The following is a 26,484-nucleotide window of genomic DNA, read 5'->3' on the forward strand; positions in this document are numbered from 1 at the left end:
CAGTTTAACTTCACATAAGTCGGATTTATATATGACCAATTATTCCATTACATGATATGACTGATTCTGTGTGAAATTCTCAAAATATAATTATTTATTTTGTAATATATAATAAAGTCTATTTTCTTTAATGACTTTTTTTATCAAAGTGCAATGAAAATTTATATAAAGGCCTTCAATGACCAACGACGTATTTTGGGGTCAACGACGTTGAAAGGTGCCATCTGGCAACCACTGCCCGCAGAAGACTATACGTACAGTCACTTTCTTCGGTCTTCTCACTTTCATATTTTCGTTTGAATTCTTTTCCTGGAGATGGGCGCCAGCTGCCTGCCTTTCCCTCTCTTTCTGCGTGCCGAAAGTCCGAGCACCGTATAATTTGATAGTGTGAATTTAATTCTCGCTTAGTTAGCACGAAAACAATAGTTCAACCTACTTTAAACAATTCATAATTCGTTGCAGAAATTCTGTTTACAATTTTATTTGCAACTGCAATACGAACAATATTTATAAAATCAGATTATATAATGTGTATATTCATATGTATTTATATCATTTATATATTATAATATTATATTATATATATATATATATATATAAGTACAGTGTATAGATAGATAGGATACATATATAGATATTTATATTTGTATGCACTTTATATAAAAATGGCTATATGAAGTTTTATATAAAATTAATATATTTATACAAAAACTACTTGCAATATATATTAAAATATATGCGTATATATTTGGTCTGTATAATTTTGTTTGTGAAGTTTGAATTTTAAGCACAGAATTTTACAAGAAACTAAATTAACTCTAAAAATTAGACTTTACAATTTATTATCTTCCGATATTCATATTTTCATGTACTATAAATGGTAATTCTAAATCTGATCTTACACAAGTCTGATCTTACGTCTCTTCCATTGATTCTTATTATAACAAAAATTACAATATGTATTTTTGCAATGGGCAAAGCAACAATTATTTTATGCGTGTTTCAAAGTTTCTAATATATATAACAAAAGATATAATTTTATATACAAAATCGCTGTCACCATTATGTCCATCATAATATCCATCATTAAACGAATGTCCCGGAAACAATAACATGGAAGTGATCAAGAGAGATCAGTACGGGTGTCATAAAATAAACAAACCGCGCCATTCATGCCACGGTGAAGAAACGCATAACCGGAGGTAGGAAGAGGCTTTTTCTTTCCGGGAAAAACAGAAGGGATTGAAAGAAAGAAGTAACGGTGTTACGCGGTGCGAGCACGTAACGGCCGGCACAAACGATCGCGCGAGCGCGGATTCATGGGTGTGTAAGAACTTCTATTACTTTATACCGTTCGCATTGCGCGCGGGCTACACGATGTCGCAATTGATATAGCGTATGTACAAGGCGGGAGAGGAAGACCCACTCACGAAACTCTCTATTTCAACGGGCCCCACGAGCACGCGTGTGCACCTTTCCGCATGCTAATCCATCTTCTCTAAGGCCTCGAGAAGGCTGCGCGTATCGGCCATACCAAACAAGTCGACCAAGTGGATCTAGGCTCACTTGTCCGACTAGCACGCGCGTTCCAATTTTCACTTTCCATTCTCGGTACTGCGTCAGTTGCAGAAGGGGGAAAATGGTATTACGATAACGAAACAGGTCCTCGTTCTCATAAATATTAATTTGCCATCCAAGTAAAGAGATAGCTTGAAAACACGAATGTTTTATTATTAATTTTCGTTTTCTATTCTCAATGTTCAAGTTCAACGTTCATTAACGTTCTACTCAACGTCCAAGTTCGTAACCGCGACGAGTATAAATGTCAACGATATTACGAGTTCTCAATAATTAGCTATAATCGTTTGCACGAATTTAGTCTTCATATTTTATGAAAAAAGAACCGTAGAATATATAAGATATATAAAACAGAAAAAATATTGTCGATAAAAATATTGTTGTATTTAAATTCAACTTAATGTCAACGATAATTAAAAATGCTCAATAAAAAGACAATATTACAATATATTAATGTCACTTTTATAGAAATCTAACATTGACTGATTAAGGCTAATGAAATTAATTAATCAGTACAGAGCAAATAAATATAGAATATTTTTCAGTCATATAGAGAGCACATCGCTCTAATATATTAATATATAAACTTTCTCTCAAATCATGCGTTGGAAAATCAAGTCGATATTCTAGTGTTAAGATAAACGTGTTAGGACTAATTATAAGCACCTTTTTTTTCTTCTTTACTTTTCACACATACACACACACACGTATGTATATATACACTGTTAGAAATGTTCTTAAATTTCATTAACTTTTAAGTTACATAATTGAATTTAATTTGAATTTAATTTCATGACATTACATTAAATCTAATGTATTTATAACTAAAAAGTATATTTATGTACATGTACATAAAATTTAATGTATTTTTCATAAATGTAATGTACACGTTCATTACATTTAAGTAACTACTGTAACTTAATTTTCAGTTAAATCATTCATTACTTTTAATTTCGTTCATAACCACCAGCTTCATTTACATGTAAAGGAAGCTCGTGGTTACATTTCTAACAGTGTATGTAGACTGATCAATACTAATTTCTATTAATTTATTCGAGTAGCCGATTTAATTATTTATTTATTTATTTTATTTTATGCAAAGCAATGTGCTAAAGATATCAAAGATATATTATGCATTTTCTTACCATCTGAATATTCTGATGGCAGTAATTTGAGGAACGGGGAGCCCCTGGCACCCCAGGCAGGATGTCTTACATTATTGCAAGCACCGGACGGTGTTCTGTACTTGCTCGGTGGACAGGGCCTTTCTGACCGGACTCTGCAAGTTGCGTTGACTAATTGTATCTTATTTGCCCGCCTAGAAAGAGAAATAAATGTTATAATTTCTGAATGAACAAACAATGATATTGAAGGGAATCTAATAGCAAACGCATATATGCTACATAATAAAAACCAACAGATATTTTTAACTCTTCTCAAGTATAACGTTAAATATTTTTAAAATATTCGTAAAATATTTCTGAATTCCCAAAATAATATTCCAAGGAGAGTGTTCATATAATATTCCGAAAATTTTATTAATACTTGAACTTTCTATGAAAATTCTTTTGCTGTTTCAGCATTGAGAATACGAATCGAACTTTCAATGAATAATTATACATATATAGCCTTAGCTGGATTAGTTGGCGATAGTTAAGTCACTTTTTTGAATGTATTCGTCACTTTTCAAATTCATACATTCCCTTTATATCGTAAAAACTTTTTTACGATGTAAAGAGAATGTATGATGTTGCTTTTTTGGAAACTATATTTATATATATATATATATATGCGGATTTTTTGTTTATTATTCAATTAAGTACAAGATCAAGAGTAACCCTAACAGCCTTCTGAAGAATACGTCCGAGAGTTAAAAAAGAAGCTTTCTCAGATTCCTAAAAATTAAATCACTTGGAGTAACATGCGAGAGAATATGCCATAAAGGTCGCTTAAAATTTCCAAGAATGTCTTCAGTAATTTAATACAATGTATGTAATAGTCTATTACTGGAATTACCACTTGATACTCGACATTGCAGAATGAACATAGTAATTTTTCCCAGTAATATATCAATCAATTTCCTGTAAAACAGTAATTGTTCGTTAACATAATATAGCAATTATCTACTTCCATTTCCATCATTCTTTTCTCTCTATTGTTTCTTTCCTATTTACATAACTTATCTCCCATATTTCCTTTTTTCTTTCTTTTTTGATCGTAATCGCAATTATCACTAGGGTCGATATTATTTTCTGAATTTCGCAATAAAATGAAAAAAAGGGATATTTTGTTATAGTTAAAGTTCCTCTTATAAGAAATATATCTGGAGACACGGTAATTGTAACGAGAAAGATACGATGAGACGCTTGGCAATTAACAATAAATATACTGGTGTTTTTGGATCATCTCGCTATCTAGAAAGCGATAAAACACACTCGAAACTTTAATAATCTCACAAACATGCTAAAGAAATTTGCTATTAAACAATAACAATTGATATTCGTAGTTAAAATTTTATTGATCTGTAATCTCTGTATGTAATTATTATAACAAGTTCCCTAAACGGCATATCGATTCTTTTGTTAAGTTTTTCTTTACAAAAATATTGTTTTTAATTAATTCTCTCATAAAAATTAAATATATTAATATTACAATGAATATGAAACTTTAATGTATACATATATGTATAATCAATAATTAACTCTTACCGTACCATCTACAATTTGGTGCCTCATCCATACCATCAAGGGTTACTTCAAATCTCTCCGTTTTTTCACCTCTCTCTCTTCAAAATAATTTTAAAAATCTCAAAAAATTCACCAACATACTTTCAACTTTCTAGAATAAATATTGACTCTTTATTTTGGAAGATAATAAAATGTAGTATAATTTATAATTACCGAAAGACTCAAAAAAATTTGCACGAACAGGAATCGCTCGGTCACTAGTTACCCATATTAGTACGATAAGGGTTAAGAAGTTAATAACATATATGTATATTTTTCATTGACAATAGTTGTTTTTTATTTATACACAAGTGAAACCAAGTCTGAAGTGAGCTGAGTATTTCATGCTCAGATTAATGACGTCACTACTTGCGTCATACTTTAGTAAAAAGTTATCACATAACAACACAGGTCACAACCTCACTTTTAAAGTTAGCTTACGAGACTTCACTAAAGCACCGGTCTCGATCTTGTGTGCAGATTGTAGGTAAAAACTCAGTCGAATCTCACTTGTCAGAATGTAAAAGCAATACGCATTCAACCAAGTTATGACGTCACAAGTGAGAATTATCTGAGAATTGGTGTAAAAGGAAAGCAACTATTTTATTCGGCAAGATAAATCTTTCACAAAACGAAATTTAAAGGCGGAGAATATCAAAAGAAAGATGTCGCGGTAAATTTACCCTCTGTTACGGCGAGGGCTCCCGGGTGCGATTGAAAGGTTGGGTATGAGTTTCGTTTCTCCACCCCGCGACATCCCTGACAGCTAATAATACGAATCTTTTATATAAATCCTCCTGACAATTGTAGAACACTATCGAGAAAATTGAGTAACCTTGCGAAATGCATCTAGCGGATTTGTAAGGTACTATCAGATACTGGAGAGCCTTACAGGGAGAGAGTGGCAAATTGCATCACGTGAATGCCCACGTCCAATCAGGATGGGGGTCACATGACTAGATTTCTCCAATCTCTTTCATGCTTATGGAGCTTTGGTTCCATACTCAATCAGAGGAGATTGGACGGGTCACGTGATGCAGTTTGCCACTCTTCCTGGGCTACGTTCGAAAACATCACCCGAGTGCTCCGTATCGTATTATCTTTGTTGTTCACTCAGTGTTAAGCCTTATGCCCACGATACTACAAATCGGTCCGAGATCTCAGACAGAGAAAAAATTAACAAATCACATTTGAACAATTTGATCATATGACTATTGCGATTGGTCAATTCTTTCTTCATCCGAGGTCTCGGACTGATTTCTAGCATCGTGGACACAAGTCTTTAAACAAGGATAAGATGATACACGGAGACACCCGGGTGATATTTTCGAACGGTGTCCTGTGAAGCTCTCTACTGGAGACATGTAGTCTGTTCTTGCACTAGAACTAGCTCTTTCTCGCTTTCGACAAACATAAACATATTTCACTTTAATTTCCAAAAGTGTACACTGGTTCAGCCACAGAAAACAGACCTATGATAATGGGCGCGTTCAAGTTGACAAAGCGGCTAGCCTGCTCGCCGAGCAAATGAACATAATTGGTTGCTATTTATAGATCCAACCAATCATATTCAATCGCTCGGTAAGCATGCTTAGCTGCTTTGCTGTCTTGAATTCGCCCAATGTCTCGATGCTGAGTGCAACTTATTTTTTCTTTCATATGCCCCACAAACGGAGGTATTGCGACGCAAAGTTCGGATTTGTAACTTTTCGGTTGGAATAAGATACTGTCGTTACTGTCATTATTATTGCCGTCATCAGAACTTGAATAGACAAGATAACGCAATTTTGTCATAACATTTTGAATAATGTTTTGAAGGAGAATTAAATAATACTATTTTAATTAAATAATACTATATAATATTACTTTGGTTGGAAGAGAAAATGTCTTTGAATGAATTGAGATATTGTATAAAAATTTTATATAAAAATTAAAGTCATTTGGATCGGAATAGGAAGATCCTTCAATAGGAAAACAAAGATATACATATATATTTAGGTTTCATTGCACAAAAATTAAAGATAATACCACTTGGATTACATTCTTTATTTAATTTGGTATGGAATTTAATAAATCTTATTAAATACATTATTTTCGTAAAAAAGCGACTGTTTGATTTACTGTATACTAAACCAAAATATAACTTATCCACGGCAAATGCATTTTATTATCGCGACAAAATCGCTTTGATACGACGAAATGAGAATCAATTTGTCATAGTTAGAATGTTTTGCAGACACGATATTTTCTGCAAGTAAAACTCTTATAAGAATTCTTTTCATAATAACGACATGTTGGCAAAATTATTTTTTCTTCGCATCACGGATCTCAACTATCTACGCATCCTTTTATTCGAGATGAAAGAACGGAATCCAGTTCCGCTAGAAGTTGAGCGTGTCCTTCCTGCTCCATTTCCCCTTTTTCTCGTGCTCGGCGCGCGCTTTTACTTTCATGGTCGAGGAAAGGAGTTACCGGTGTCGACCGATCCGGCATCGGCATTTCAGTCACGAGGAAGATTTCTCGTGCAAACCATTGCCGTCACTATTCCCTTTCCTCGACCTCGAGAAGGCTGCTGGTCACGGGAGGAGGCGTGTACGCTTGAACATTGCAAGATATGCCGTTTACACGTGGCCATGATCGTCGCCTGTCGTTCTCTAATGTTGCCAGTCCGTGTTGAAACACGTGCGACAACTCGTCGATCAAGTCAATAAACGAGAAACCCATTCTCGTGAGAAGCAAAAAACCTAATAGATCTGCTGATACATGAGTTACTTCCGCTGCTTGTGATCGGCGCTTTTCTTTATTTAGAACTAAATAAGATACAGAGTACATTTTTTTATCAATATATATTGACATATTATGTATTTCTCTTTCCTTTTTTTTTTGTTAGAAGATTTAGAATAATGCATGAAAATAATGTGCATATATTAGGTGTTGAACTTAATTCCTGTCGTTTTTCGTCTCCAAAATTGATTTGTTTCGAAGATATATTATGTATTTCTCTTTCCTTTTTTTTGTTAGAAAATTTAGAATAATGCATGAAAATAATGTGCATATATTAGGTGTTGAACTTAATTCCTGCCGTTTTTCGTCTCCAAAATTGATTTATTTCGAAGGGAAATACCTTGATCAAAGTATTATTAATAAAGTATTATTAATTAGTAATAAAGTAAAAAATGGAGGAAATTACTTTGATTAAGGTATTCATTCATCTTCTCTTCGAAACAAATCAATTTTGGAGACGAAAAACGACAAGAATTAAGTTCAACACCTAATATAATAAATGTTATTTCCACAATGTATATTCAGAAAGAGACTTATTTGAAATATCTCTCTTGAATTATATTTAGAATCTTGATGATACTCTATCAAAATCAGATAATTTGCTGAGAGAAAAAGAAATTTTGAAAAATGTTTTATTAAAAAAAAATAAGAAATTTGACTACTTCTTATTCTCAGCAGTGCATGAAAGATGCAAATAAATTGCAAGTGGCGGAATCAATTTCCTTGTAATGTAAAATTAATAGTATTCTTGCGGAAAAGCGGTCAACACCGTTCGTCTCTAGCAATTGGCAGTTTTACAGCAATGTCTACTTTTCAGCTTCCGTTATGTATATTGATTTGGTTTAAATTTTCAAGAGAGGAAAAGAGAAAAAGAGAAACCTAGCGACTTAGCAGCTACCACACAGCGTTGTAAATTATATTGTTAACGTGCGGCAATTTGTTTATTTTATGTGAAACATCCGATATTTCAATATTTCATGCTGTCTACGATGCAAATAGGTTGCATTCTTATGCACCTTTATAGCGATTTCATGCTAATTGCTGTTAATGAATGTTTCATCATAAAAATAAAAATGTTATGTAAACCGCTCTCTGGCTAATTTCCTTGAATACCACTGGCAGACGTCACAAGATAGTGATACATTAATTAAAACCCGCATATCATGCATAACGTAAATGTATTTTTTTAATTTCCGAAATCTTCTCATTCGAAGGATTCTCTCCAAAATCGTTTTTCCAAGATGTATACAGAGAAATTTGAAGAACGCTGTTTTACGAATATCAATACACTTTGTATTATTTGACATAATGCCACAAAATAAATATCTTATTCGTTTTCATTTTTATTTATATTACTCATACAATTGCCGTGTCATATAAATAAACTAAAATATTAATTAATATTAATTAATTTTGATCTCGAGTAAAGTATTTTGCTTTTCAATTTATTCATTCTTAACTATACATATTTAAGTACTTTTATTTCTTTGAAAATATAGATAAACATTCATATAATTGCATGCGATTTAAAATCATTTATTATCTCCAATAAAAGTATCTAATCTCATAAAATTATATACAACAGAAAGTAATAAATCAGCTTTAATGTGAATATACCTATATTTAAAACTCTCATTGAGTTAATATATGTATTATTATATCTAGATTACAAATCTCACATTTATATAAATTTTAGAAAGATTTGAAGAAGTAATAGATATTAAAGTATCACACGACAGCAATACCAAAAATTTTCGTGATCCTTATTTTTTAATGATGTCTTGCATGAATAATAAAAGAAACATTCTAGAAGGGAATATTCTTCTTTTTTTTGCGTAGCAGAAAATTAATTTCTCATTAATTACAGACGATCGATGAGCGAGAAAGAGCCCCGTTTGTCCTTGACGCCCACAATGGTATCTTTTTTTCTCTCTCCATCGTGACCCGACTTCATTATACATTCGGCAACGTGTGTTCGTGTATGCGCGCGTAAACATAGCTTTCGGAATTCCTGTACTATCACGGATCTTATTGAAATAGACAGATTATATAAAAGTCAATTTGACAAAATTTTCCATTTCGCCACCGGAATTCATAAAAGCAAAATAAACCAGACTGATAATATAATATATTACGGTCGTTAATTGACATGACTGGGAAAGTACGCATGTTTTCACCGGGATACATTTTTCAGGAATTTACGGCCGGACGACAAAGTTCTTTTTAGCGAAACCTGTATCTTCGAAAACAGAGAGTAACTTACGATCGATAGGCGAATCTCTCCGCCTCGATGGCCGAACGTGCTCTCGCTTGCAAATCATGATCTACTCCGTAGACGTACTCTGTAACAAGAAATGTGCAGACTGTTACATACAGTGAGTGCAAAAAGTACTCGTACACAGAAAATATTTTGTAAAAAAACTTTTAAAATTTTTTAAAAGTAAATATTATCCAGTAAGAAATGAGTCGTCGAATTGATGTTGAATCAATATCGATACGATGACTTCGACACCAATTTGACGTCGATTCGACGTTTAATTGACGCTCATTTCTTGCTGGGTAATTAACAATTTATTCATAAAGAATAAAATGTATGTTTTTTAAATTATAAATACCAAAAAGATGTGTATTAATTTTATAGAAAATATATCATCTGAAAAATAAGCAAAAATTAAAAATTGTACTGTTTGGATGCTCAAAAAGTATTCGTACAGTCGAAAAATTTAGATTCTAAAATCAAGAATATATGCGAAGCTCATTTGTTAATATAAGAACAGAATATATTCATCGTATAAAATTGCTAATTAATGTTTAATTCTAAAATCAAGAATATATACGAAGCTCATTTGTTAATATAAGAACAGAATATATTCATCGTATAAAATTGCTAATTAATGTTTATTTTCTATAAATAAGACTTTTTTATAAAAAATTTCCTTGTACGAATACTTTTTGCTCTCACTGTACAGTTATGTTTTTTAATTTACATACATCAAAGATCAAGTGCAAAATCGCGTTATGTACATTATCTAAAGCATAAATTTATTATTTTATTAAATAAAAAATTATCTCATGTCAGGTTATAATTTTAAACGGTAAATTTAGTTCCTCAAATGTGCAGACATTCGAAAATATTAGAGTTATTCTATCAATAATAATAATTATATTTATAGAAGTTAGAAATTTTTCATCGTAGATATTGTACATATCTTTTTCTCATATATTTGAAACAGAATAAGGTAAATAGGAAATCCTTGACATACATATATGTTTTATACACATGCTTCAGAATTAAAATACCTATGTCGTAATGCCAAACACATGCACAAGATACATGAATGAAAAAAATCATATATAAAAAATGTTAAATAATAATTATTGAAATCCTTAACCAGGATTTCTTCTGTTCTAATTCGTGATGTAATCTTACAATGTTACAATTCTAATTTCTCGTAATATTTTACGTGTCAACATGTGTGTGAGAGCAGTCTCACTATTGTCTTTCGTTTCCTTCAAATTGGTAACACCAATTCTCTTCCTCCTTTACGTAATTAGACTTTGGCAATTTACTCTTGAATAAACAACACAATCGTAGACCAATCTGATACAAAAAATATTTCACACATCCATGTGTTTATATAAATAGATTTTTACAAAGGATTTTATTGTTGTATATACTTTAATTAATTTTTAGAAGAAAAGTATTATAGATAGATAGATACAATGTTTATTTATTATTAGAATTAACATTCTAGAGCAAGTCCTTTAAGGATGCGTTATTTGATTCATTTTAAGAGCTCGGCAGTAGAGAAAGAGAAAGAGAGAGAGAGAGAGAGAGAGAGAGAGAGAGAGAGAGAAAGCGACAGCACCAAGTATACAACGTATATCTTTATAATTTTTTTCTCTTTTTACGAAATTATCATGAAAATTAGCATATTCGATTAAATGCCGATGAAAGAATTATATGCTTACTACTTCGTCAATCATATAATTGTGGTCTTTTGTACAAGACCAATTTGACGGAAACCTACATCCTGAAAAATGTTAAAGGATTTCTGAGAATTGCAAGGCTAGTTAGCGTGTGTTTTCTTGCAAATTATTCAACGCTCCTTACCAAAGATAATATACCATCAGCTATAAAGGTTAACACTGGTCAATTACATTTATGCAAATATAAAAAATATGTTAATCACCGGAATGGTCATATGGTGTTTTCTTTTTATTTCTCCTACTAAAAAAGTATATGTGCTCATAATAAATATAAATAAAGTTTTATCCTATTTCATATTCCGCAAAATATTTTAAACAATATTGTTTTATTTTAAAAATATATTATGTGACAAAAAAACAAAGGTAATATAAAAAATAGTTATGCAAAGAAGCTTTAATACACGTCTTTTTTCTGAGTCCTTTCTAATTCTTCGTGCAAACTTTTAAAGTCTGCTTTGTAAAAATTATTACTTTTTCAAATGCCAATTAAAAAAGCTGATTTTATATACCATTTTCACAAAGTAGACATTTATATTCATATCAGATTTTATTAATTGTCGAGTCGGATATGTCCGTTTAATAGATTGTACATTTTCTGCATATATTGACTGTAATTATCGTTATTTCCATATGTCAGTATAAGTCATTCTCTGTATTATGCATAGAACGTCCAGTTTAATTCTCTTGACAAATGCAACATTATCCATTAAAGAGAATGATATTGTAAGCAAGGCAAAATTCTTCTTTTAGGAATGCAACAGAATTTGCGAGGATACTGCGGGCATAGATTAAAAATGTTACGGCGACGCGAGTCCATGGCGAAATCAGGCCGCGGGGTGTTAGCGTCACCTCGCTAAGAGTAACGCGTGAGATGAATGAGTAATGTGCATTAACGCAAGACAAGTAATGCTCTTTTTTTACGATAAAGTACGCTTACCGGAAATATCGAACTGGTTGACTGTCGACGATAGAGCTGAGACCACGATAACAAATATACACAGCAGTAGCAGGCTGCCTCTGAAACCAAAATAGAAGATCCATTACTTCTTTATTGAAATAATTTTACAAAGGGTGATACAATGCAATCAAGTGAAGCGCACATATCTTCCGCAGGATTTATTTATTTTTTAAAGAACCTTCTTGAAAGCACTAGAGGGGAGGATTTGTTAAAGCTAAAAAATATCTTTTAAATCCTTTTGTGTACATGTAGATTATAATAAAATATTATTAAAACTAAGAACGCATTATTAAAAGAAGAGTTAAAAATTATTTTCAGTTATAGTATGCGACTATAGTTTGTATCGTTACATGATAAAGATAATTATTAAATGTATTATAAAGAAGCAATTTTATTAAATTATTCTTCCATTTAAATTATTTCCTGTTAATAACTTGTACAGTAATATTATACAAATATGTGTGGAAGTTTACAAATAGTAAATTTAAATAATATTAAAATTGAATACCGCAAAATTACAATTTTTCTTTTAAAGAAATTATATTTAATATTTTAATAAAATTGGTACATATATATATATTTTTTTTATTAATAATAATAATAATTTGTCATGTGACAGTACCTTTATCCATGCAAAGTTTCGGCATAAATAATAAAAAAGAAATTAAAAAAGTATCAGAATTGTCCATCGCATTCGTGAAAATATATGGCGTACAACGACATTGCAAATGCTTTCAGGTAGTCGTATGTACTTTCTCTGTGAGAGGAAAAAGAGAGAAAGAAAAAAAAGATCAAGAACAAGCCGATTGAATTCGTCGCATTCTCGATACGAGAATCCACTTACTCGCTTTGACCGGTGTTCATTCCAGTTTTGATTGTGCACATTAACAATAAGCATCGATTTTCATACAATTTGGAATTGTTCTAATCGATTGTGTTTCATTCACATAAACTGAAATAAAATTATATTTAATGTCATATTCCTAATAATGATATTAGGTATATAATATACAAAAATTACATTTTACATTTGTTTTAATAGATAAAAATATAAAAAAATTACATTTTACATTCGTTTTAGCAGATAAAAATATAAAAATGTATATAAATAGGCAGTACTATATTATTGAAAATTTGAAATGAGTTCTTTCTTAAAATTCGCGATTCAGATAATTAAGTGTTTAAATAAAATGCAAGTGTGAATTTAACGCGATTTGATAGCATGTGACCATGAATATATATTTGCGAGAAAGCGTGGTTTACGCCATATGGTTCACTGGTTATATACCTCTGATAATTGATCATCGAGGAAAAGTTCATTTACATGAAGAATGTCTCATTGGCCATAGGGCACTTTTCTAAAGACTTCTACACGTGACCTATGTGTAAAGTAATGAGAGATACGCGTATTTACTTGAAATTATATTTCCTAAGAAAGATTATTACGGATACGTCTGTATGATTGAGAATCGCCAGCTTTCAACAATTATGTACGTAGAGTAGATAAATGGACGTAGGTTATTTTGCTGCCCGACGGATATCTATGAGCTAATCAAGATCAGATGACAGACTATGTACGTCCAGGAGAATTTCCTTGCTAGGAAATAAGAAGGTAAATATCTCCTCGCACACGCGCTTCCTCCTTTCTGTATCCGCGGGCTTGTATAGCCGGCTTGAGATGAAGAGAGAGTAGCCGCTTCGCGTGTTATGTCTCATGTACGTTTTTCTTTTTTTTCTTTCTTTTCGAAAGGTATGTACGTATGTGTATGTGTGATAAAGGGGTTTGGAAATAGACGGGTAACAGATTATTAAATATAATAATATACTTTAAATATTATTAAGGATAAGTATATGTAGTATTACATGCATAATCTTGAAAGCATGTTTAACATAATATTGCGTTTTTGCTGAATATTTCTAAAATAATATAATTTCGTGACTGGAAAAATATAAAATAACGTAATAATGCAATTGTTGTATTTAAGGCTTATTAAAATTAGGAACTCTTTACAACGTTGCTGCAATGTTGCTGAATGTTCCAAAATGTTTTTTGCTTACTACACTGAAAAAAAGATAAAAATTTATTTGTGAGAAATGTATTTATAATTTCCCTGAAATAAATTTTTATTCAAATACGATAAAATAAAATTTTATTCTTAGCAAATAAGAGAGAGAGAGAGAGAGAGAGAGAGCCATTAATGAAAATATTTTACTATATTAATGAGATATATTTCACAGAAATGTATATTACGTCATCATAATCAAATCTTTTTATAACTAATAAATATCGAATAAAACATCATAAATAACATTTGATAATATTTTTCCCTTAGTATATAGGACATAGGTTAGCATGACTAAAGCTTGGAATAAAAAAAGTCAATTCTTTTAATCTGTAGAATAAATAATATGCAGACAAAAATCAATTTTGCATGATGTCACCATGAAAAGGACTGCATTAAAAAGAACGAATAGTACAAGAAAAAGAATAAAAGATATGCATTGAAATAAAAAGGATATACTTTATTATTTTATGTGCACAGATATTGTTAAACAGTAAGCAATAAAATAATAAAATTAGCATGTAAAATAATATAATTAAAAGACTAGTGGATGCATTAAGAATTATTATTCTTATCCTAGAACTGATTCCGGAATCAACATTCTCGATTCTTAACAACGTCAAGTCTTTGTGATTTCTTTGCAGTCCACTTCACATTTAAATCATTAAAAAAAATTATATATATTGTTTTTATTATTCTTTATGTCTATTTATTTTCTTATATCTAAAGTATCTTCCTATATGGAGAAATAAAATATTAACCAGTATAAACTAATTTGAAAATATGAATTAACTGATTATTTAAAAAATGATACATAGATGTAGTGTACATGTATTTTTTAAAAATTATTTAAACAAAGATATAAAGTGTCGTTGCGAATAAAGTTTAGAGACATTTACCTAAGTTGAAATATTACAAAGGATCTAATAAATTGGTTTTTAATTTTTCGAAATTTTATTTATTACGAGAAACCACTTTTACCTTCACACAAAATTATCTGATTATAGCCTCAATAATGGATCACCTTGCCCAACACGACGTTGTAATGTACGACAGTGTCGTCCTACGAGATAAAACATACAGATGCAGACGGCGAATCCGACTTTCCGTACTGTAAGAGGTCGCAGTCATAAGGCCCATGCACGCACGTACACACACATACGAATGATAATTCAGTGTCAGTGGGTCAACGGAACTGGAGAAATCTTTCGCAGGGATCGGATACGTACGCGGGTCCTCGGGATCTCGTGCCTCGGGCGGCGATCATCCTCCAAAAAGTATCGCTCCGCGGGGCATATGATGTGCCGGTAGCTCGAGTGCCATCGAGAGAAGTCGAATTCCAATTAGACATGCTCATAAGAATCGTCCGATTTCTACTACGTAAATACGTTTCTCTCTCTCTCTCTCTGAATATTTTTATTCAAATAAAATGTGATAAAAGAATTAAGTTTAGTAAATACAGAAAATATTATAATTCTGTCTTTATAGATGTAATTCGAAAATATAGTAATACGTAATAATTTACTTAATGAATTTGATGAATGAGAATATAAGTTTTCTTAAATAATGTTTTAAATAATAATTTTATATATATACTATATATATGTATTGTATATAGGGAAAAGTTGGCTAAGTCGTACCGATGGTTAAATCGTACCTCCATTGTATTTTCTAAACAAAACATTTTTTTTAAAGATAATGACACTGATGTGACGCTGGTAATGTGGGTTAAGAACTATCATTTTTGTTTTGTCTTCGAGTCGTCTGTTTACGAGTGACATTCAAAATTGATTTTGTTCGGTGTCTGATCTAAGTTTTGGTTATTTTAATGTCAAAATGACAATAAGCAATGTTAGCTTGTTTGCTATATTAGAAGTACGATTTAGGAACCAGGTGGTACAATTTAACGACCCGGTCTCCAAATCATACCGAAAATTACTTTTTTTTTAAATCTAATTTAAACAATAATTTAATGTTTATTTTCGTAAAAGTATCATTTTGTTTTATTGCCAAGAGTTTAATGTAAGTATAGAAATATTCTGATCTCTTTAGTACTTTTGTTACAATTTTGTTTAAATGTTAGGGGTTACGATATCGACGACTTTCCCCTACATACACGCACGCGCGCGTAATCATATTAATAATAATGATAATCATATATTATTAATATTATTATAGCGAGGGTTTAAACTACTTTTACCTATAAGATATGTAACAATGAAAGCCATTTGAACGAAACCTCTCTACCGGTGTGAAACTAAATGGATCACCGAAACTACAACAGTTAATGAATATATTAGGTGTTGAACTTAATTCCTGCCGTTTTTCGTCTCCAAAATTGATTTGTTTCGAAGGGAAGATGAATGAATACCTTAATTAAAGTAATTTCCTCCATTTTCCACTTTATTACTAATTAATGATACTTTATTAATAATACTTTGATTAAGGTATTTCCCTTCGAAACAAATCAATTTTGGAGACGAAAAACGGCAGGAATTAAGTTCAACACCTAATAACAACAGTAAATTCTTTGAGATGGTAAGTACCAGAATAACGGCGATGCTCCCGAGGAAATACATGCGGGTGAAAGTGCTAATGGGATATTCGCCTAGAGATATTCTGAATGGTACGTTCGTCCCATGAGAAAAACAGCTTGCCCATGATACAAGATACAACTGCTTCTACAATATCCATATCTAATGGATCATCTCTTATAGGATTATTACGTCACGACTACGACATTTCGCTTGCGAATTTGTCAAATTTTATGAAACACGTGTCGAAATTTATATTCTTTCGAATCATAAATAAGATATGAAGATTCAAGTTAGATCATCCGCAACAATCTTGCTGAATCGAAGATTTTAAATGCTAAAGTGATTGGCCTAATACCCAAAGTTAAACATCTATTTCAAAAACTTTTATTTTCAATACAGTATTTGTAATATAATTGTATTTCGTATTTTGTATTTCAAATTAAAAGTATTTTGTATTTTGTAACTCAAATAACAAGGTTAAAAGTCAAGTATTTAGTATTTAGTACGGTATTAGTATTTGAAATACAAAATACTTTCAATCTTTTGATTTGAAATACTGAAATACAAAATACAAAATTATATTTCGCGGATTTCAAATCTTCGTTAATTTAGATTGAACAAAATTGGAGATTGATATAGAAAAGAATTTACTTTGCCAGCTTTCGTCAAAGAAGAAAACTATGATGAAGGTTAACGCGTTTCAACACTTTGATAGAAATTTTATCGAGCTGACATTGGTTTGAATACGTGATCACTTTACGGATTAAAATAGGTGACGAACATTTCCAAACGAATTCTTTCGTCTTACAACATCGCAGACTGCTGTAATCGGTATGAGTAACGTTGTCATCCTTCTCACATCTTCGGGTTTCTCTATTTTATAATATTACGTATATTTAGTCGCAATAAATATTTGCAAAGAACGAATTAAGCGGATCAATCGCGGTGAATTTATTTATGGATGTTTTATTATTCGATGGTTGAGTTATAATAGATGAATATTGTGCTATATTGTGTTAAATGAACATTATGCTATAGAGATAAAACATAATGATAAAGAAAGAAAAGAGTATAGAACAAATCTTCGATCATTAGTCCTACATATATGTTATAAATATAGTAATTGGTTACTCTGCAACACTATAATAAAATACCATATAACAAAAACAAGTATTTTATACACAAAAAATTGGTATGTCCGTGAAAGTAGAAGCATAATAGAAGAATGACATAATTTTCAGACAATTGCATAATTTCATCTTGCACTGCGGTTAAATGTCCTCTAGATCTTGATCTTTTGAAACGGAACATACTTCTATGCTACACTAAAAAAATATTAAATTTTAATAAATATTTGTTTGAATATTTCGAAGTAAATTTTACTAAATATAAACACATATTTATTTGATACAAATCATTAATTTGATGTAATTATTATTTTTTTAAATATTTATATTTATTGTAAGTTTATGTTTATTTAATACTATTTAAAGAAATATTGATAAGATTTAATAAATTTTTTTCAGTGTAGATTTTATTTCTATTTTTATTAATTAATTTTTTTCTGTGAAAAATTCTGTCGTATGATGTAATAATATAAAATATATTAGAGAAATATGCAAAATTAATTAATTCAGTTCAATTTATTATATATTTAATACAGAATAATTATATTTTTATTAGTACGTTTCCAAAAGAACAAGATTAGTTGTAAGTAATGCAAGTATTAAAGAATTAATATTTATTAAAGCCGTAACTTTCACACAAGAAAAGGAAAGGATATGAATTATTGTAACGCATTATATAATAATATAAAATACACCTATCAAAAATATGTATATTAAAAACATGCAAAATTAAATATATTTTTAACCAACATGACTCTCTTTTATATTACTTAAATTATTTTTCAATCTAACTTTGACATCGTGAATTTTAAATTTGTTGTAATGGATTGACGATGCTTGGATCCGCTTGCGATCATTGTTGGAGATGGGCTTGAGTTCCACTATCTACTCCACTCAGCTAAGCAACTGGTTGGTACAACATTAGATTATGTTGAAGATGGTTGTTTCTCACCACATTTCCACTGCGACTACATTATTGGAGGTCGGAACTATTATGTGAGATGCAGTTTGACAGATTTTATAGTACGATAAGCGGTAATTTTTTATTGCTGAGGATGGTTCAAACAGCAAGCCGAAACGTACAAAATCGAATTTGTGACACATTAATAGGTATTAGTTAGTATTGCGCAATATAATATCCAGCGCTGACTCCTAACGCCCATTTATATTTTGCCGTTATTTTTTGATTGTATAAATATATTTTGCGACAGGATTATAATACGTAATAATTATAATTTCTATTGACGTGCTTACAATGGACGCTGTATTAATTACGAGCGATTCAAATGCTAAAGAGTTAATACCTATGATATTAAAACCGTAGCTTTCGATTAATAATGAATTGTATGCAAGAGAAGAAAAAATACTGCAACTGTGAGTACAATAGATGACAAGAGACGGACGACTTCGTAACAGAAAGCCGCTCTCCTTGATTTCATCGTCATCTCATCGTGACATTCGCGATTACATCTACCGCATTCACCGCGATAATCGCTCGGACGTGCCCGCGCAACAATGATCTAATGACTTGTGTCTCCGTACACAAAAGTTTGCGGCAACCTTCTTTACCGCGATTCACCGCGTTCCTTTGTTATTGCGCGCGATCAGCCCATAAATCCGCTCGCTTCGCAATTGGAAATTCACGTCTCTTATTGCACTAAGCGGCCAATTCTAAGCAACGGAACTTAGCGACAGTATGTTAAAAATAAAAAATAAATTGCTAAACTTCTATGCAAAGAATGAAAAGGATGTAGCTACATTTGTATAACCAATGTAGCCAATAAACAATGTAGAATAATTTAACAGTATAATTTGTGTAACCTTAAGGAGGTTGTAAGGGCATAAAACACATATATTAATATTTTCGCTTTAAACAAACTACATACATGTGAAAGTTGTGTTCATAACATTCTGGTTTTATTGAGCAACACATTTTTATAGGTTATTTATTTTATTTGTTATTAGTTTTATTGTTATAAACAAAAATTGTTAAAATAATAAGAAAAATCTAAATGTTTTTATACAAATATATTAAGTACTAAACATGACTTATACAAAGTTTCATTGAGATTCACCATTAGTTTATAACAAATAACAGATTTTATTTATTTACTAAACAATTAATGTCTGCATCTCAAGATAATTTTACAAAAATATTGTTGAATTCCTAGAGTATTTATATAAAAAAATTGAGATTTTTATCATTATTTTATAATACATTTTCATATATTTATATTAGAGTACAAATTTAAAAATAATAACTATACTTATTTAAATAACTTTTGATCCAGATGGTCAATTGTTTCTATTTTTTTTTGTATTATTATTAAATGAAATTTAGAATAGTCTGTAATTTTTTCAAGTAATTCTTAACATATTGCATTTGCCTTACAACCTCCTTAATGTATTTGACAAATTAATTAAGCAATTATATTGGAAATAAAATAAAAAGATCAATTTTTAATGTTATAATTTATATATATATATATGTGTATTTTACGTGTTACAATTAAAAATTCAAAATAGAATGAATAATAATTCAAAGGATAAACGATCATTTCAAATATAATTAATTTTTTATTTTGCGATACTCCCGCGCCATACACATACGGCGTTAATTACTGATATTATTGATCTAATTAGAAAAAGAGTTTATAATCAACTTAACATGCTACAAGTATGTTCTTAAGTAAAAGCAATGTAGAATAATTAAGCAGATAATTTTATCTTTTAATATATAATTAATAATCATGTTTTATTGACTGTAATTATTGTACTTAATTAACATTTTTTGTTACACCTGCATACATTTAAACAACATTAGTATTGCAGTTTTCTCAAGCTTAGTACATTCTCGGATATTCACGAGTGGCAGCTAAGTTGATTATTAAGTTTCAAACATTTGCTGAAATCTTTAACGGTGCATACTTTTGCAATATGTACGCATCTGTGTTATTTAACGCGAAAACCGGAACTTTGCTCTTTGAAATTTCAGAGAAAGTGATTCTTCTTAGAGAGAGTATACTACTTTTTTATTAATAAAATTATAAATTTTTTAATACTATAATTCTTTACTTTGTTCCATTTTTATATATCTCTCTCTGTTACATGTTACATGTTCTTTTATTTTTTTCACTTATTATTATCATTTTAAAATTTCATTCAGTTTCAATATAGTAGAAAGTCTATAACTGTTATGATTACGTTATGAAATGTTTTCAAGTACAATAAGCTGAAGAACCTTGTTATAATAGCCGACTTATAATGCTTATTGCATGCGGTGTGTGTGCATGTTGTGTGTGTTAGTGCGCTCTGCGAGAATAGTGACCTATGATTCGTAACGACGTTCGCCAGATAAATAACTTTTAATCCGGATCGTGATAGGTTAGTGCAACGGAAAGGTATCACTGACCTTGCACCTGCGGCACCTTCACAGGTGATGCCAATAATAATATATCGGATATGCTCTATCGTTATTTTCTCAGTTCTATTCGCTCAAAGTTAACAACGTTATATATAAGAAGTTATGTGAAAAATGTAAAATTAAAAAATTTAAAAACACGTTAACTGTAAAAACAAAATTCCTTTTGCTATTTTATATTTTGTTGGGACAAAATTTCAAAATTATTTGTTTCTCTCTCTCTCTATATAAAATTTTTATTTTAAATATTTTTCATACATCTAGTTAATTAAGATCTTCAAGATTTCATTATCTCCAAGTAAATTTTATATAAATTTCTGTTTACGTTTTATTATCAATTTCAAATGCTACAATAAATATCCAGGGTTGGCAATGTTACTTCATAAAAGTAACTCGTTACCGTTACCGTTTTTTTTTTCCTAAAAAATAGGGAGGTTTTGCAATAACGTGAACCCAGATACGGTGAACGCTAAAGTCACGTTATCCTTTTCTTAAATAGTTGTTAAGAAGAAGAAAACCTGACCTTAGCGTTCACCGTATTTGGACAAATGATATTGCAAAAACTTCCCTTGTTCCCGTTACTCGTTATTGATTCGTAAAAGTAATTCGTTACCGTTATTGTTACTCAAAATATAACGAGTCGTTACTTTTTCGTTACTTTTTTCTTTAACACTAAGGCCCGTTTTCACAATATATGATTACCTAAAGATTAAAGGTTACCAACAGAATGAATTTCATCAATGAAATTCATTCATGAACTTCTTGGTTACCTTTAATCTTTAGATAACCATATATTATGAAATCAGGCCTAATAGAGTATATTATATGTAGATTTTTGCGGTAAATGTAAAAAAGATATCAAAATTCTATTTTTTAGTGGAGAAATAGAGTTAAAAAAATATACATGTCTATGATAGACATTGTGCGTTATTTTCATGAATGAAATAGATGCTGTCATATCACATAATACTGCATTTTTTGTAATTTTTATACACAAATAAATTTATTTTTTGTATTACTTTTAATTAGATATCTTTAAATTATACGTTTAACTCTTAATACATATACAATTTTCTTTTATTGTGCATGATGAGTCGTTTGTGTGTGAGTTAATTTCCATAATTTTTGCAAATATATAAAACTTATGAATAGATTCTTATATATATTTTAACATCTTTAAAAAATATTTATGAAGTTGTATTTAAAAAGAAGGAAAGGATAGAAAGAATTATTTAGCCACGTGCAGTATTTCGAAGCAAAGAAACAAAATACGAATGACTCATCATGAATACTTTAAGGGTAAAATTATATCATGGTGAGCGTCCTTATATTTGTTGGATAATTAATTATAATTTTAAAGTTGTGTTTGATAAATTAGTTCTCCATATTATATTTTTCGATATTTCTTTTTCCTTTTTCTTTCACTTTTTTTGGTTTCAATTCCGACATTTAAATTCTCGATGTAGGGCAGCTCACTATGACAGGATAACTTTTATTCACAATTTACATATGTTAGTTTATGTTGTCTCTGAGGAAGGCTCACAAGTGAGCCAAAACATTTAAACGCGTTTAGTGAATAAAGAAGTTTCACGCTTCATAGGTGTATTATTTGCGCGACGTCTGCGCCTGACTCCTAGTACCCTTATTCTTTCCAATTCTTTGATTTATAAGGAGTCTTGGTTGGTTTGATTTGTTATACGGATTTAAAATTATATTATAATAAAAAAATAGTAGTTTGTAATCTGCATTATATATATATATTTAATTTGTGAGATATGACACAGAAAAAATTTTATTTTAAGAAATTAAATATATTGTACAGATGATATCTGAGTTATGTTCACTTCCACCAACGTAGATTAACTTTAATCTCGGTCCAACTTACTCTTTGTCTTTTTCTAATCTTTAGAACTAGAAAAAGACTAAGAGTAAGGCTGGAATCAGACTACACATTGAAAATTGAGATTGAAGATTAAAAGATTGAAATATGACCAACCAAAACAATAGGAGCTAAAATTCTTTTGTCCTCATTGATCAAATTTCAATCTTCAATTTTCAATTTCAATTTTCAATAGGCCTGTTCTTTTTGGCTGAACTTTTGCACCAGTTCATCTTTCTTTCTTTTCTCTCCAGGAGGAAAAAAGAAGAAGAAAGATGAACTGGTGCAAAAGTTCAGTCAAAAAGAACAGGCCTAAGGCATAGAGTTGCTACCTAATGCATAGTCTGATTCCGGCCTAAGTTGAACCGAGATTAAAGTTAACCTACGTTGGTGGAAATGGGCATAAGTCTATACGTGTAAACTGTGAATACAATGAAAAAAAGGCGTCATGATCGCGTGATTTAGACAGCCAATCAGACCGATCATCTCTGTTTTCCAGGGTTATAGTTACGATTACACTCTTTTACGTAGTTAGAAATAAAGTAACGATAAAAGTAACTAGTGAAACCGTTACCGTTAAGGCCGCAGCACAGACTTTTGCATAACGCATAAGGTATAGTGTATAAGCGAATCAACCAATCAGAGTCCCTTATTTCCATCTCCATTTCTCGTTCTGTAGATCTTGCATAGCGCATAAAGCATAAGACACAAGACGTCGAAAAATCAGAACTGTGAATACAATGAAAAAAAGGCATCATAATCGCGTGATTTAGACAGCCAATCAGACCGATCATCTCTGTTTTCCAGGGCTATAGTTACGACTACACTCTTTTACGTAGTTAGAAATAAAGTAACGATAAAAGTAACTAGTGAAACCATTACCGTTAAGGCTGCAGCACAGACTTTTGCATAACGCATAAGGCATAGTGTATAAGCGAATCAACCAATCAGAGTCCCTTATTTCCATCCCCATTTCTCGTTCTGTAGATCTTGCATAGCGCATAAAAAAAAAACAAGACGTCGAAAAATCCGTAAAGACGAACTTTTTATGCTATGCAGACATCTTAAGCAGCAGGAATACGAAGAATGCTCTCATTCTAGCCTGTTCTAATCTCGAAACGTGTGATAGATAGGAATATGACGTATTTGTCATTATTTACAAAATTATATAATATAATGATATTGTATAATTATACAATATTATCTTATTTCCAATTGAGACATTCCAAATAGTACAAGCTCATGTACAAGCTTGTGCGTTGCTACACGTTACGCTATGTGTTATGCATTATGCCTTATGCATTACGCAAAAGTCTGTGCTGCGGCCTTTACTCCAAAACTGTAATTGCGTTACCATGAACGTTACTCAGAAGAAAAATATGCATTATGCCTTATGCATTACGCAAAAATCTGTGCTGCGGCCTTTACTCCAAAACTGTAATTGCGTTACCATGAACGTTACTCAGAAGAAAATGTAACGTTGTTATCCATTCGTTACTGAAAAAAGTAACTTGTAACGGTAACGACGTTACAAATAACACGTTATACTTGCCAACCCTGTAAATATCGTATTCTTTGACACTCGTTCTGCCTCTTTTAGACACTTGTACATTTGTGTTCATGTAAATAAGAGTCCAAAAAAGGAAACTGTGGATATGTCCTTACGCAGGACAGATCCATCATTGCGAAGCCAACTGAACATGAGTATTTGCGATCGCTGATGGTTTTCTATCTCATGAGCAGCATACAATATCTCATCCGGCAATTAATAAGACATGTCCACGTCTTATGGCTGCGGGAATATCCGTAGTGACAGAGTTTAATACAGGAGTAAGAGAAAAACTTTCGAGATTCGCATATCGTGTAGACTTTCATCCTAGAAGGATGCGGTTTATAAATGAAGTAAATGCGGAATTACCGATTACGCGGTATGCGAGGACTGGTAATAAAACCGCTGGTTTATAATATTCGGTGCAGAGAGAATATACTATACTTTCTATAAAATAAAGATACTCTGTTATTAAAAAGTGAATCTCGTGCTCTCTCGTTACTGCTGGCTCTTCCTCGTGTTTTAGAAAGTAGCTACTCACACGTGCGCGCGCGGGCGCGCGCTCGTTCCGTCTCGCCAATTGATCGAGAACTTCGTAGGTGTCTATGATTGCGTAAACGCAGCTTGCATCGCGACTGAGGCTTGAGACAAGAAGGTGATTATTATGACTGCATCTCTTCTGCACGTCAAATAGTCGGCGCAAGACTGAGCATTACCGTTCTTCCTCTCCAATTTTTACTAACTGAATGAATGTATCAAACATGAACAATACGGACGAATAAAACTTTCGGTCAAAGATCAAATAATATGTAAGTGAAAAATTTAACGTTGGCGATAAAGATTATATAATGAGATTCAATTCTTAAAAAGGTAACCAGTACGCACTGAAAAGAGAATCTGGTTGGATTAATTGGCATTCTGGAAAATGGATAAATTAGAGTTTTCTGGTTAAATGTACAGATTAAAATTTTAATCGAGATAACCAGATGTTTAATTATGATAACTAGAATTTTGGTTGGTATAATCAGAATATACTAGTTCGTTCATTTTCGATCAAAAATTTTTCTTAATGTAAAAGAATTAATTCGTGTAAAAAACAATTGTATGTCTCTTAAATAACATCCTTTTTACTAAATGTGATAAAATAGATGTAAGAAAGAAAATAATAAAGGAAATGTTCTAGGATATGTTTTATTTAAACGCGTTTCCTGAATATTAGCTCGGCAGCATATCGATCATATCCGGTGGTCAAATTGAGAAAACATATTTCAAGCAGCCGTACTGCAAGTGGACAACGTCCCTCGCTTTCTGTATAACTTTTCTTATTACGCGAGATTTATCAAAACAAGATTATAATGAGCCGGAGAGAACTCATTGTCGGTAGCCTTAAAAGAGAGAGAAAGTGCATGATTCGCACGACGCTGTTTGCATAAAAACGACGATTGTTTGTATAAAAATGTATGAACGATAGAAATGTAGGAACTATACATTCATTTAATCTCTTAATCCAAAGTGTCACGTTCATGCTATAAATAACGTAATTAAAAAACAAATTGAACAAAATATAGGTGTAAATGAAATCTAAATAATTACTGTCGTATCTTTTCTAAATGTATAAAAATTTAAATTTATAAATTTTAATTCTAAGTGAATATATTTGTAAATATAATGAGTTTATAATATATTACGTGATTACAAAATTTTGAAATTTTTTCGGTATACATTCTTTTCGTTTCAACAGTCAAGCAATTAATTATTTTTTGTATGATAATCTAATATCGAACATATTTTAAATATGTTATATTTAAATATTACTAATACATATTTATTAGATACTAAATATATATATATATATATATATATATATTAATT

The 26,484-nt window shown here is 30.8% G+C and overlaps 1 protein-coding gene across 2 annotated transcripts in view; it reads right to left on the minus strand.

The window, feature by feature from the left end:
- Positions 1–26,484, minus strand: part of LOC108765697 (uncharacterized) — a 41,130-nt gene that overhangs the window by 9,060 nt on the left and 5,586 nt on the right. Inside the window, exons 1-4 of one of the 2 annotated variants that reach the window (XM_018514534.1) lie at positions 12,881–12,924; positions 12,016–12,095; positions 9,352–9,430; positions 2,724–2,896 (exon numbers count right to left, since the gene is read on the minus strand). In XM_018514534.1, the coding sequence (XP_018370036.1) occupies positions 2,724–2,896; positions 9,352–9,430; positions 12,016–12,095; positions 12,881–12,921 (373 nt within the window). In that variant the 5' untranslated portion in view covers positions 12,922–12,924. Of the gene's footprint in view, positions 1–2,723; positions 2,897–9,351; positions 9,431–12,015; positions 12,096–12,880; positions 12,925–26,484 lie in introns of those variants that run through there. The other variant, XM_018514535.1, reaches the window with a different exon arrangement.

Source organism: Trachymyrmex cornetzi, unplaced genomic scaffold (assembly GCF_001594075.2).
Source record: "Trachymyrmex cornetzi isolate Tcor2-1 unplaced genomic scaffold, Tcor1.1 scaffold509, whole genome shotgun sequence".
Taxonomy (NCBI): Eukaryota; Metazoa; Arthropoda; class Insecta; order Hymenoptera; family Formicidae; genus Trachymyrmex; species Trachymyrmex cornetzi.